This window comes from Thalassophryne amazonica, chromosome 13 (genome assembly GCF_902500255.1).
Source record: "Thalassophryne amazonica chromosome 13, fThaAma1.1, whole genome shotgun sequence".
In the NCBI taxonomy this organism is placed as follows: domain Eukaryota; kingdom Metazoa; phylum Chordata; class Actinopteri; order Batrachoidiformes; family Batrachoididae; genus Thalassophryne; species Thalassophryne amazonica.
In genome coordinates, this window is record NC_047115.1 from 68,752,124 (window position 1) to 68,765,910 (window position 13,787).

Consider the following 13,787-nt stretch of genomic DNA (forward strand, 5'->3'; position numbering starts at 1 on the left):
GAATGGTTTCCAGCTGCCTGTCTCTAACAGTTTCTGAAAAAATTCTGATGGAACAAAGCCCAAATCATCCCGCCATTTCCTCGCAATGAAAAAAACGACGAGAGGGGTGGACCAGTGCTCACTCAAAGCCTGCCCACAGGCGAATGACACAACCGACAGGTGTGAAAAAACTCATGCATGCGCACGAAGGTTCAAGCTTGGCTGACGTAAAAACATATGAATCAAATCCATATATTTTTTGCATAAAATAAAAAGGTCGGACACTTTTCTCAGACCTCGTATTCTGCACTCTACCTGTATTAACTGCACCTTTGGATTTGTTTTTGTGTGGGGTCATGAAACCGTTCCCATTATTTGTTAGAACAAAACACTTTCAGTTTGCTTTGCACAGCTTCAGCAACACATCCTTACCACTGTCCATGCAGATCTGTGCCAAGCTGAGGAGCTGTGCAGAACGTGCCTCCAAGATTTGCTGGTGCAGGCTGATGTAACGTAAAGTCCACCAGGAGACAAACTACACAAAAGAAAAGCAAACAATGGTAAATGGACTGCATTTATACAGCGCTTTTCCATCTGTATCAGACACTCAAAGCGCTTTACAATTATGCCTCACATTCACCCCGATGTCAGGGTGCTACCATACAAGGCACTCACTACACACTGGGAGCAATAGGGGATTAAGGACCTTGCCCAAGGACCCAGTTCCAGTTAGGTGGGGATTTGAACCGAGGATCTTCTGGTCTCAAGCCCAACACCTTAACCACTAGACCATGACCTCCCCCTTTTATCAAGAACAATAAATGAAAAAATAAAACACAACCACCACATTGATAAGCATTGAGTAAATAAAGCACAAAACATGCAGCAGCTCTATTGGAAAACTGTTTCTGGAAACATAATGTTTGTGGGTCAGCTGAAAAGTTGTGCCTCCTACCGGATTATTTCAAAAAGCAAGACTCTCATATGAGCTGCATAACTACTTCAAAGTTGGGAATGTTCTCTATCACACAGAGTCATTACTTTTCCATGAAGTCACCAGCCCTTTCCACACACTTATGGAAATGCAGGACAGATTTTTGCATTCCATCTGTGTACAACTCAGAGTTAGTCTCTTTGGCACCAGCGACACACAGCTGCTTGCACCTCTGCATTGTTAGTGTACCGGTGTCCCTTCACGTGTTATTTCAGCTTGGGGGGAGAAAAATGATTTAGAATAAATCACCTTCCTGTTCATGTCACGTGAGAAGTTCCTGATGCACTCACTTTTGGTTCAGTTTTATCTGAAGCGTCAGCATTCGTGGGATCCATCGTGTTCACACTTTTTCGAGTCAACTAAATGTTGGACAATGCATCTTTGCATGCTCTTTTGAAATCCCAGCCTCTTTCTGCCTGACGACGACTGGCACAAATTAGCTTGTCCACCTGCACTTGATACTGTGCATCTGTGGCCGTTGTGGGGCGCCCAACACAGGCCTGGTCATGCAGACTTCTGTGTGGAGTTTGCATGTTCTCCCCATGTTTGCGTGGGTTTCCTCTGGGTGCTCCGGTTTCCTCCCACGTCCAAAGACATGCGGGTTAGGTGGATTGGAATCTTTAAAATTGTCCGTAGGTGTGTGTGGGTGTGTCTGTTTGTTTGTCTGTTTGTGGCCCTGCGACAGACTGGCGTCCTGTCCTGGGCGTACCCCGCCACGCGCTCTATGGCTGCTGGGATAGGCTACAGCCCCCGCGACCCTTAAATGGACTAAGCGGTAGAAGATGAATGAATTATTCTCATGACAGCTTCACTTCAATATATTGCTTGTTATTGACATAAGTATTTTGGAGGCAGTAGGTAGGTGTTGTATTGCGATCATCTTGTTCATGTGTAATCGTGTTTCTTTCTGGTACAGACAGACAAACAAAAAATATAAAACAGGTTGGTCATCACTGGCAGTGGCCCACAGCAGCCGATAGTCAAGCGTCTTGAAATGGAGCCATTTCCATTAATGCAGGTACAAAAGAGTTTCATCAAAAGCTCAAGTATATAAATTATAAAAGATGTGTTTATTTCAAACATAAATTATTAATGAAACTGTTCAGTTTCATTAATTAATCTTGTTCAGTGATCTTTACTGAATGATGTGCTACAAAAGACAAGTCAGCAGCTTTTCAATCCAAACGTTAACATTTAACACTCAGTGCAGTGTTAATCAGATTGCCCACCATCACCCCTTCACAACAGATTCAAAGTGACACCCATCACCATCCAAATAACTACAACACTTCATATTTTGGGCTACAAAAACCTTTATTCTACTTTGAGTGAACAGCAATAGTCTCTGAAAATATTTTTAAAGCATTGCATAATCTTACAGGCTCTTCAGTAAAATGCAACATCAAAGTATTGAAACTACAGCTAGATTTGATCATTAAGCCTTTAAATCAAAAGCCAGTACCATGTGAACTCACTGTGATTTCACAGTGACAGTACACCACCACATGTACATTTAATTAAAATCATCACTGAATGAATGATTACTTCCTGGCAACTGTCTGCATTACAAACACCCTGCAGGCTGAATTCACAAAAAAAACATGTGCCAACACCCATAAAAATGAATGAATGAATAAATAAATAAAACTTTATTCTGCAATCAACCTCAATATAATATATAAAAAGCATGACTGGTTCATGTTTATATTAAACTGTAATGCATATTATGAATAGCCTTTTAAATGCCAAGAAGGCCGCAGTAACCAAGCATCAGTGCACGGTACGGGTCAGGAGCCACTGCATGAGGACGAGAACAGAACAAGACACCCACAGCAGGAACTAAGCAGCAGCATTAAGTTCTCAGTGTGGCAGCAGCATATTACAGCACTGTCGCTTTTAGAAACATTCCTTACAGAATGTTAATTTAGGCTTTAACAGGCTGTGAGTGGAAATGCATCCAAGGAAAAATAAGGATGGGTACAGACACCTGGTGTTAAACGAGTCCCAGAGCTACATTATTAATGAATATAGCAGGGCGAGCAATAAGCTCTGGTGGTATCAGTTCTGCTCTTGCTACTGAGAAATTAAGAAAATGTATTTCCGATTTACTACACAAAATGTATTTTGCACATTTTGTCACAACATTCATAGGCGATGCTTTCCAACATTTACAATCCAGACATGATATTTCTTTTCTTCACCGTGCCCTCCCACTCCATAATAACTGGACCCTTTTGGTAATTAAAAGGGAAAAACGTGCACAATCTGAGAGCACGTGTCACATGTGCTGTCTTCTGCAGTTTTTAGAATGGCAGAACACCAGTAGCGCAAGTAAGCTCAGCAAATAACACAATGCACCCTCCTATGTTTCTTAAGTACGAAGTGCAACCAGTGTACACGTGTAACACAATGTGGGTGCACATAAATGTTTTTTTTTTCCTTGTTGCAGTGGCAAAAGTCCAAACTGTAGTTATTCAGAAACAAACATGAGCCAAAACATGCTGACTGTGGGATTTTTGGGAGGTTCAAGAAGAGTAGTGAGGGAAGCCAGCAAGACACCTACAACAACACTGAAGAAGTTGGAGCCCTCTGTTGATATAACTGGAGAAACTGGGGATAATGCAACTTTTGTCATTTATACAGCTTCATGGCAAAGTGTAACAGAGAAGGATGTTCGTCCAAAGGCTTGAAATTTCAGCTGCACTTTGCTAGAAGGCACATCGGAGATGTGTGATGTGTTCCCTTACCGAGAATGATGTCACATCCAAGAGAACAATGTTCTTCTGACAAAGTCGGAAACTAAGATGGAAGTGTTCATGAACGTTTTTTGTTGTCTGTGCCCTTTTCAAGTATAGATAAGTACTTCACGCACATAAAGACTGGTGCAAGATATTACCCACAGACAGCAGTTAGAGAGCACAAAGTAAACGACTGATTTACTGAGGCAGGAATAAAGCAGAAGTCAGAGGCAGAGTTCATGGACCAGAAAAATATAAATCCCTGCCAAATGTCATTTCTGAACCTTCTATTCAGTAACCAGTGACTCAGCAAGATGCAATTATGCCAGAGCATGAGTCAGGAAGGTGTAGCAAAGGTGTTCACTTTTTTAGCCACAGACATTTCAAATGTTCTGTTACTTGTCATAACATCACAGCATTACATTCAAGATTGTATAAGTTCAACTTAATAAAAAACAGGTTAGTTTTTTTTCTCTGTGGTGTATTTTGTGGTGAAATATGTGCCAAAATGCAGGAAATGGCACCTAAAACAAAGTTAAAAAATTACGTTACTCATTCTCAAATTCATGTGCCCCCCCCCCATTACAAAATCCTGGATCTGCCCCTACAACTACTAATAAATGGTATATTACTACAGCTTCAGCTACTATTTTATACGAGGTGCAGACATCATGATTTGTAAAGTTTGTGTGATTGTCTGATTTTCCAACTTGGAATTCCCACTTCAGGGGTTGTTCCAGGTGAACCAGATGACTTTGAAATCAGACATTCACAGCTCCGTGTACAAATGGAATGCACCATTGAGCCTTGGTTCGATGTGTATGCTTGTATGAATCTGAAAACCAGGTAGCTGGCCTACTAATATGTAGAACTTGGTATGAATCCTGTTCAAGGTACCTACCTATGCCCTTGGACACATCACCACAATACAGAACTCCACTGTGGTGATGTACAGTTGTATTCACAACAATAGTACATTTAAAAAAGTGAGCAAAGCTCCAAATACTTAAGCCCCTTTCACACTGGCGCAAACGTAGACTTGCTTTGTGTTGCATTTAGAGTACGCCCGAAATGCGCGTGTACTCTGCGTTTTTCCTGCTAAATCGTGTGTTGTTGCATTGGGAGATATGCTTGCAGCTGCGTATTTTTGCTTTTAATGCAAGCATACTGTCGCGTGGAGCTCTTGCCACACTCCTGCATACTTTTTTTTTTTGCATTGTCGAAATGCACTACATTCTCAAAACAGTAAAAAGCAAAAGGCACTCATGTTTCCAGATACACAGCGGGACAGACTGCGTCCTTGTCAGGGCTGGGAACATCAGATCGCAAAGTTCAGAGTCCTTGTGTGTTCCCCCCCCCCCACCTCACCCAAAAAAGTAGAAAATACTGCCATTTAAACTCACAAGCAAACTTAAACATCCTGTTTCTTGTTTCAGCATTGAGAGCTAGACAGAGAGAGAACTGTCTCTCTGTCTCTGAAACTCTGCTGTTTCTGATCACCAGGTGCTGTGGCTGTGTGGATCATGCAGTCAGTCACATGCACAGGTTCAATTACCTGATCAGGCATACGTCCCGTTCTGATCACGCACGCACTGGCGCTGTGTATGTGGATCAGACACACACACCCTTCACCTTGTCTGCAGCTGATTCACTCTGGATGAATGCATTCAGTGTTTGAATGTGTTGAAGCATGCACAAATGACTGTCTCATACATAATTAAGCGACAAACGCTCGGAAAAGAATGTAGCCATTTGCGATCACACTGGGTTTTCTGTTTTTATATGTCACACCTCTGTGGATCAAAGCTGTTCACACGCGAATGTCCGCTGCTGCTAAAACTTTTTCACACTTGATGCTCAAAGTCACGCTGTTGTAAACTGCCACCTGGTTTGCACAAACGAAGGGGCAATTCGCTCAGATCACCGTAGATGACACAGAATATTATTGTGTTGGCCCTTAGCAGCTCCTCGGCAGACTGATCAAGGGTGATCGCGCTACTGCAAAGTCCCCCTGCTGTGAACAAATACACAGCCATCAAGGATCACCTCCTCAAAACTTTTGAACTGTAAGATGCTGAAAGGGCCAGCAGGCTGCTGCTCATGGACAGAATGTTGCAGCTCCTGAGAGGACACTGGATGGACTTTTTGTGCACCAACTCCCTCCTCGGGTGCACGTAATGCTGGCCAACACTACAATCACGGACTGCCATGCACTGGCGAAGGAGGCCGACAAATTCTTCCTGGCTGGCCAGCACCACACTCACCCCATCACACGCAGAGTAAGAAGCCCCACACCACACACCAGTACCGCTTGCGGAGGAAGCAGCTGCATCTCTCCTCCAAAGCAACGCTCACAAACCGGCTTCTGTTTCTACAGTGTACAGCTGCGCAGTCTTCTGTAGATCTGAATGCAGTAGCTCAATGTAGTGTAGACTTACAGTGAGGCAAATAAGTATTTGATCCACTGTCGATTTTTCAAGTTTTCCCACCTCCAAAGAATGTAGAGGTCTGTAATTTTTATCGTAGGTTCACTTCAACTGTGAGAGACAGAATCTAAAAAAATAAAAAATTCTGAAAATCACATTATGATTTTTAAATAATTTTCATTTTATTGCATGAAATAAGTATTTGATCACCTATCAACCAGCAAGAATTCTGTCTCTCACAGACCTGTTCTTCTTATTCTGCACTCTTTACCTATATTAATTGCACCTGTTTGAACTCATTACATGTATAAAAAACACCTGTCCCCACACTCAATCAATCACACTCCAACCTATCCACCATGGCCAAGACCAAAAAGCTGTCTAAGGACACTAGGGACAAAACTGTAGACCTGCACAAGGCTCACTTTGTGGGGTAAGGATGATTCTGGGAAAGCCCAGAACTACACAGGAGAACAAGAGAGCTGGGACTACAGTCACAAAGATTACATTAGTAACACACATGATCCAGAGGATGCATGGGAGGTCAAGTGGTCAGATGAGACCAAAATGGAGCTTTTTGGTATCAACTCCATTCGCTGTGATTAGAAGATGAGAACAACCCCAAGAACACCGTCCCAACCGTGAAGCATCATAGGAGATCATTTTTGGGAATGCTTTTCTGCAAAGGGGACAGGACGACTGCACCGTATTGAAGGGAGGATGGATGGGGTCATGTTTCATGAGAATTTAGCAAACAACCTCCTTCCCTCAGTAAGAGCATTGAAGATGGGTCGTGCGTGGCTGAGTCTTCCAGCATGACAATGACCCAAAACACACAGCCAGGGCAACTAAGGAGGGGCTCCGTCAGAAACATTTCAAGGTCCTGGAGTGGCCTGGCCAGTCTCCAGACCAGAACCAAATAGAAAATCTTTGGAGGGAGCTGAAAGTCCAAACCTGAAGATCTAGACAAGATCTGTATGGAAGAGTGGACCAAAATCCCTGCTGCAGTGTTCAAACTTGGTCACGACCTACGGAAAACATCTGACCTCTGGAACTGCAAACAAAGGTTTCTGTACCAAAATACTTAATTCATGCAATAAAATGAAAATTAATCATTTAAAAATCATACAATGTGATTTATTGCATTTATTTTTTAGATTCTGTCTCTCACAACTGAAGTGTACCTATGATAATAATTACAGACATCTCCATTGTTTGTAGGTGGGAAAAAAACTGGATCAAATACTCATTTGTCTCACTGTACATGCAGAAGTGCAGACTTTGTTATGGTTAGAGGTTCGGACGGGACCAGACCGTTACAGGTGATGGACTCAAATGCTAGGGAGCCAGAACCTCAAGAGCATCAGTGTACACAAGGACAGACTTGGGAGTCTGAGAACGAGCTGGAGCCCTGGAGTAAATGGAGATGGAACCGGGGCCAGGTGGGATGCAGAGAGTTGAGGACAAAGGATAACAGAGGTTAGTGATTGCACTCGTAACACTGGAAGCCCTCAACACAGCATTTCACTGTAGGCTTAATGCAGGAATGTTCAAAGTTCATGAATTGTCCTCAGAGGTCAGCTGCTGCGCGTCTTGTGACACAGTTCCAATTAAGCTGGACCTGACTTTAGAAATGACTCGGAATGTTCTTAGTGGTTCTGCATCAGAGCTCACACAGTTCTTGGAAACAGTTCTTGGTCATGCACAGTCACAAACAGGAGCAGCGTGCGAATGGGATCTTACAGACATGCAGGAACTTAGCTGAACATGGCAGAGCTATGCACTCTGAGGCTGAGAGCAGATGAGTTCCAAAGTGACATTGTGCAGAAAGTGGCGTGGGAGCCAGGAGCATGCAGCATGGAAGCCGCGCAGGAAAGCATCTGGAAACACCAAAAGCTCAATGAGTTCTAATATGGGAATCAGAGATGGCCTGGTTACCTTGAAATAAGCTGCGGAAAGCTCAGACATCAAAGCGCATGGAAGCGTCAGCATAGACAGGGTCATGGATTTCTCATGGAGTATCATGGAAAGTCACGGAGAGTCACAGAAGACTCTCGTGGGACAGGGTCACTGAGACTCTGGCAAAGACTGAGCTCAGAGCCGGGGTTTAAGTAGCCGACTCCTCATCAGGAGCTCATGAGTATCCACTGCGATGAGATCTGCTGCAGGTGTTCCTCGGCTCGGCAGCAAGGTGACTTAGTGGTTAGCACTGTTGCCTCACAGTGAGAAGGTCATGGGTTCGATTCCCGCCTGTGGCCTTTCTGTGTGGAGTTTGCATGTTCTCCCCATGTTTGCGTGGGTTTCCTCTAGGTGTGACTGTTTGTTTGTCTGTTTGTGGCCCTGCGACAGACTGGCATCCTGTCCTGGGTGTACCATGCATCACACTCTATGACTGCTCCCTGCGACCCTTAATTGGACTAAGCGGTTGAAGATTGTGTGTGTGTGTGTGTGTTCCTCATCTCTGCGGCGCGCCACCTGGAGGGGAAAACGGACAAACTACACACAAGAGGTTTAAAAGGGCAAGGACAAAGGCAGACCATGACCAACTTGCTTAAAAACGGTGTGCTTTCTGTGTCCACTGCTCTATGCAGAAAAAATTAAACATGTTTAATTTCTTGTGTCCGCCTCGCGTATCCCTTTGCACACACTGCTGCGTTGGGGAGCAAAAACTTGGCACTAAGCTGCATAGAGCTGCTTAAACTCAACGTAGAGCTGCATAACTCTGTAGTAGGTACGCCACAATGCGCAACTCCACGTTTGCGCAGGTGTGAAATGGGCTTTATAATAGCTTTTATTTCCAGACACACAAATACATTGGGAACACTGCCCATTCTATTACAAATAAAAACATGAAGAAATTTAGCAAATGTATGAGGTCTGTCAAAGTAACGGCCCTTTTTATTTTTTCCAAAAACTATATGGATTTCATTCATATGTTTTTACGTCAGACATGCTTGAACCCTTGTGCGCATGAGTGAGTTTTTCCACGCATGTCGGCGACGTCATTCGCCTGTGAGCACGCCTTGGGAAGGAGTGGTCCCGCCCCCTCGTCGGATTTTCATTGTCTGGAAATGGCGGAATGAAAAGGACTTTTTCCATCAGAATTTTTTCAGAAGCTGTTAGAGACTGGCACCTGGAAACCATTCGAAAAATGTATCTGGCTTTCGGTGAAAATTTTACGGGCTTCACAGAAAATAACATCTGTTACTACAGCTTTAAGGACCCCTTTAAGGACGCTCGGCGTGCTGCACTCTGAGCTGCGACGACGCGGCACAAGCCACCGGACCATTTCTAAACGGATGGCTCTGTGGATACGAGACCATCGTGTGCTCTTTCTCTGGTTATCACAAGAGCTGGACATCAGCCATTTTCCGGCAGATTTCACTTTTAACAAGAGATTTTGTCATGGAAAGCCGCGCGGAGGCTTCGCGCGTAAAGACCGATTCGCTTTGGAAGCGAGACAAAGGAACACCTCCGTTTTGGCGTGTCAGAGGACAAGTTTGGACATGTCTATCTCGGCTTTCAATGCTTACCAGTCCAGTAAGTATCAGGGAAATTGTGGAGAGCTGGGCATGTCCAAACTTGTCCTCTGACACGCCAAAACGGAGGTGTTCCTTTGTCTCGCTTCCAAAGCGAATCGGTCTTTACGCGAGAAGCCTACGCGAGAAGCCTCCGCGCCATTTCCAGACAATGAAAATCCGACGAGGGGGCGGGACCACTCCTTCCCAAGGCGTGCTTACAGGCGAATGACGTCACCGACAGGCATGAAAAACTCACGTATGCGCATGAGGGTTCAAGCATGTCTGACGTAAAAACAGATGAATGAAATCCATATAGTTTTTGAAAAAAATAAAAAGGACCGTTACTTTATTGACAGACCTCGTATTACTTTAGAGAAAGTGAAGAAAAATGAGTATTAGGCGGTTAAAAAAAAAGTCTGCATTTGTCATTACAAACTCAAACATTCAGTGTACAAATTGAAAAATGCTTGAAGTTTTAGCTTTCCTGTAAATGACTGAATATTTAGTTGTATAACCACTGCTTCTGAAAACTACTTCATATCTGTGTTGCATGGAGTCAACCAACTTCTGGCACCTGTGAACAGGTATTCCAGCCCTGGACTGTTTGACAACAGTCCACAATTCCTCTGCATTTCTTGGTTTTGCTGCAGAAACAGCATTTTTTTATGTCACGCCACAAGTTTTCTTTTGGACTAAGGTTCTTGGATAAACCAGTTTCAAATTATCAGTGCACATGTCAAGAGAGCCATGTCACACTTCGGTGTCACATGGCAAGACATAAATGCTGCAGATGCTGGTCTCAAAGAAATTGCTGTTGCAACATGATAGCTTAAAGAGCCAAAATAAGTTATACTGTGGACAAAAACAGTATGTAAACAGTTCAAAAGTCAGTAATTATACCACGTAGATTATATTTTATGGCCCCATTCTACATCACTTCCACTGTGAGCTGTTAGCTCAGGTAATGGTTTGTAAATATAGTATACAGATTAGTAGGCTCCTTCCATCTCATGAGACGATGGTGTGTGCCTAGGTGATGGGAGTCTCCTTTCGCCTCTTCCGTCTCTCCTCATTGCTCTGTCTCCTTTGTTGCGCCGCCAGCTTGACACCGTCATTGACATATTCATATGCCCAAGCCATCGCAGTCTGCACTTGATGAGCAGCGTCTGGATGCTGTTCAGCTTGGTCTGTCTCAGCACTTCATTGTTGGTGATCTTGTCCTGCCATTTGATGCCAAGAATGCATCTAAGACAGCGGAGGTGGAAGTTGTTCAAGCGTTGTTCCTGACTGGCATAGACTGTCCAGGACTCACTCCCATACAGGAGTGTGCTCACCATGCATGTTTCATAGATGCGAACTTTTGTGTTGGTCAGTTTTTGTTTGTCCACACTCTTTTGGTGAGCCCTGCCATGGTGGAAGTAGCTGTTTGTTGTGGGTCACTAGTGCTGCATCATCAACAAACAGCGTACCTTGGTCTTGGCTCTCAATCTAGCAAGGTTGAATAGCTTACCATGTGACCTGGTGTGCAGATAGACGCCCTCAGGATGATCGTGGAAGGCATAGTGTAAGACATAGAAGAATATACTGAAGAGTATCAGAGGTAGAACACACCTTGTTTGACTCCACTTGTGATGGTGAAGGGCTCAAACTTGTTGCCATCTGTGATGATTGTACATTGCTGGTTTTCATGAGAGGATCTGAAGGTGCTCAGGAGAGTTGGTGGACAGCCTATCCTGTGCAGGATTTTGAAGAAGCCGTCTCTGCTGACCATGTCAAATGCCTTTATGAGATCAATGAAGGCAATGTATAGGGGTCCGTGCTGCTCACGGCACTTCTCTTGCACTTGTTTTAGAGAGAAAATCATGTCCACTGTTGAGCGACCTGCCCTGAAACCACACTGTGATTCTGGGTAGACCCTTGAAGCTAGTTTCTGGAGGCAAGATAGTGCCACACGGGCAAATGCTTTGCCAACTGTGACTATAAGTGATATTCCGCGATAGTGGTCACAGCAGCCATGGTCACCCTTGTTCTTATACAGGTTTATGCAATTTGAGTCATGCATTTCCTGTGGTACTGAGCATTCTCTCCAGCAGGTTTTTAGATCTGTCAGAGGTCCTAAGAGGCCTGGAGATCCGCACTTGATGATCTCAGGTGGTATACCGTCGCTGCCGGCTGCTTTGCTGCTAGCTAGTTGCCTGATTGCTCTCTGAAGTTCCTCCTCACTTGGTTCGCTGTCAAGGTTCTCCATTATTGGCAGCTGTGGAATTGAGTTCAGGGCTCTCTCAGTGACTAGGTTTGTCCTACCATACACTTCGAGGTAGTGTTCTACCCAGCGTTCCATTTTCTTCTTGGGTTCTGTAATGACCTCTCCAGACTTGGATTTCAGCGGCGCTGTTTTAGCAGAAACACAACCGAGTGCCTTCTTGATGCCTTCAAACACTCTTCTGATGTCGCCTGTGTCTGATGCGCTCTGGATGTCTTCACAGACTTGAAGCCAGTGCATGTTGGCACACTGCATGGCTTTGCGTTGTGTGACCCTTTTTCCTCTCTCAGCCTCTCTAGGTTCTTGGCTGTTGGAGAGTTTTTGTAGACTGCAAGTGCTCTTCTCTTAGATACCACTGATGGTTCCATTTCCTTCCAGTGGTTGTCAAACCAGTCTGTGTTGGACCTTTCTCTCTTCCCAAACACTGTCACTACAGTGTGGTATGTGGTGGTCTTGATATGGTGTCATAGGTCCTCTGAGGTGGTGCTGTTGGGTTGTTGCTGGATGCAGCTGAGCTCCATCTGGAACTCTTCAACTTTCTCTGGGTCTTTGGTCTTAAAGGTGTTCAGCTTGGGTCTTGACCTGTGGGGCTTCTTGGGGTGGATTCTGACTCTGGCACAGATGAGGGCATGGTCACAGTGTCACAGTCTGCACTGTGAAAGGTTCTGGTGAGCTTTACATAGTTTAGATCTTTCCTGCGAGTCAAGATGAGGTCTAGTTGGTGCCAATGGCCAGATCGCCAGGTCGCCAGGACACTTTGTGGTGTGGTTTCTGTTGAAAGGTGTTGGTGACACAAAGGTCCTGGTGGCAGCATAACTCTAGGAAGTGTTGACCATTTTCATTCATCTTGCCAGTTCCAATGTGCCCAATACAGGTTGGCCAAGAGTTGTAGTCGCTCCCCAATCTTGCATTGAAGTCCCCCAGTACAAACAGTGACTCAGTCTGTGGAACACTTTGTATGGCAGTTTCCAAGGAATCATAAAATATGTCTTTATCATCTGATGTAGATGTGAGTGTAGGTGCATATATGCAGAGGAAGGTTGCAAGACCCTTGGAAGTGTTCATATGTAGTAGAAGTAGTCTCTCTGTTCCTTGAAATGGGGTCTCAACCAAAGGCATGAGGGAGTTTTTGACAGCGAATCCCACCCCATGCTCACAAACATCTTCCTCAGGTTTACCTTGCCAGAAGAATGTGTAGTTTTCTTCTTTCAGGGATCCACTGTCTGCAATTCGAGTTTCCTGAAGTGCAGTTATATCGATATTCAGCCGGTTCAGCTCTCTGTCAATAATGGCAGTTTTCCTGACATCAGAGATAGTGGTGATGTCCTGTGTAAAGCCGGGTTGCATTGTCCTTACATTCCAGCTGGCAAAACAGAGCAGTGAACTTTTTGTTCTGTGAGTTCAGTTGTCTGGTGATGTGTTTAACGACTGACTTGTTGGAATGTACATTCCTAAGCTTCACTCACCCCATGAAGCAGGCACGTCGTGGTGGGACAGCACCTTATTGGCCAAGGGCTGCTCAGCTTAAGGCAGACAGTCGCTGTCCAGTGGCCTCCTAGGATCCCTCCTAGCACTGGAAGCAGCCCCTCACGCACAACTGTACGCCAGTCAAGGTTGAGCTTATAACTGGTGAAAGCTGCTTCCTGTGTTGTGTCTTCATCTTATGACAGACAAAGCAGGAGTGTCCTCTCCAGGGCACAAACCTGGGTATGGATTGGAAGTCCTGTGTAGCCCAGTCAGCAGGTCTTCCCTCTCGGCTTTGCTGGTGTGATCCAAGTGGAAAGGAAAGGTCCGATACTCCTGGCACCAGGTCAGCTGCAGGAGCTGCCAGGATGATGCATGATGGCACCAGGCCTCCTGACGGGG

General features: G+C 44.8%; 1 protein-coding gene across 1 annotated transcript in view; it reads right to left on the reverse strand.

Annotated features, from left to right (window-relative positions):
• Nucleotides 1–343: 343 nt before the first annotated feature.
• LOC117523175 (tetratricopeptide repeat protein 27-like) overlaps nucleotides 344–13,787 on the reverse strand; it is a 78,858-nt gene continuing 65,414 nt past the window's right edge. The window contains exon 5 of the mRNA XM_034184618.1: nucleotides 344–514. Within this exon, the coding sequence (XP_034040509.1) occupies nucleotides 374–514 (141 nt within the window). The 3' untranslated portion in view covers nucleotides 344–373. The remainder of the gene's footprint in view (nucleotides 515–13,787) is intronic.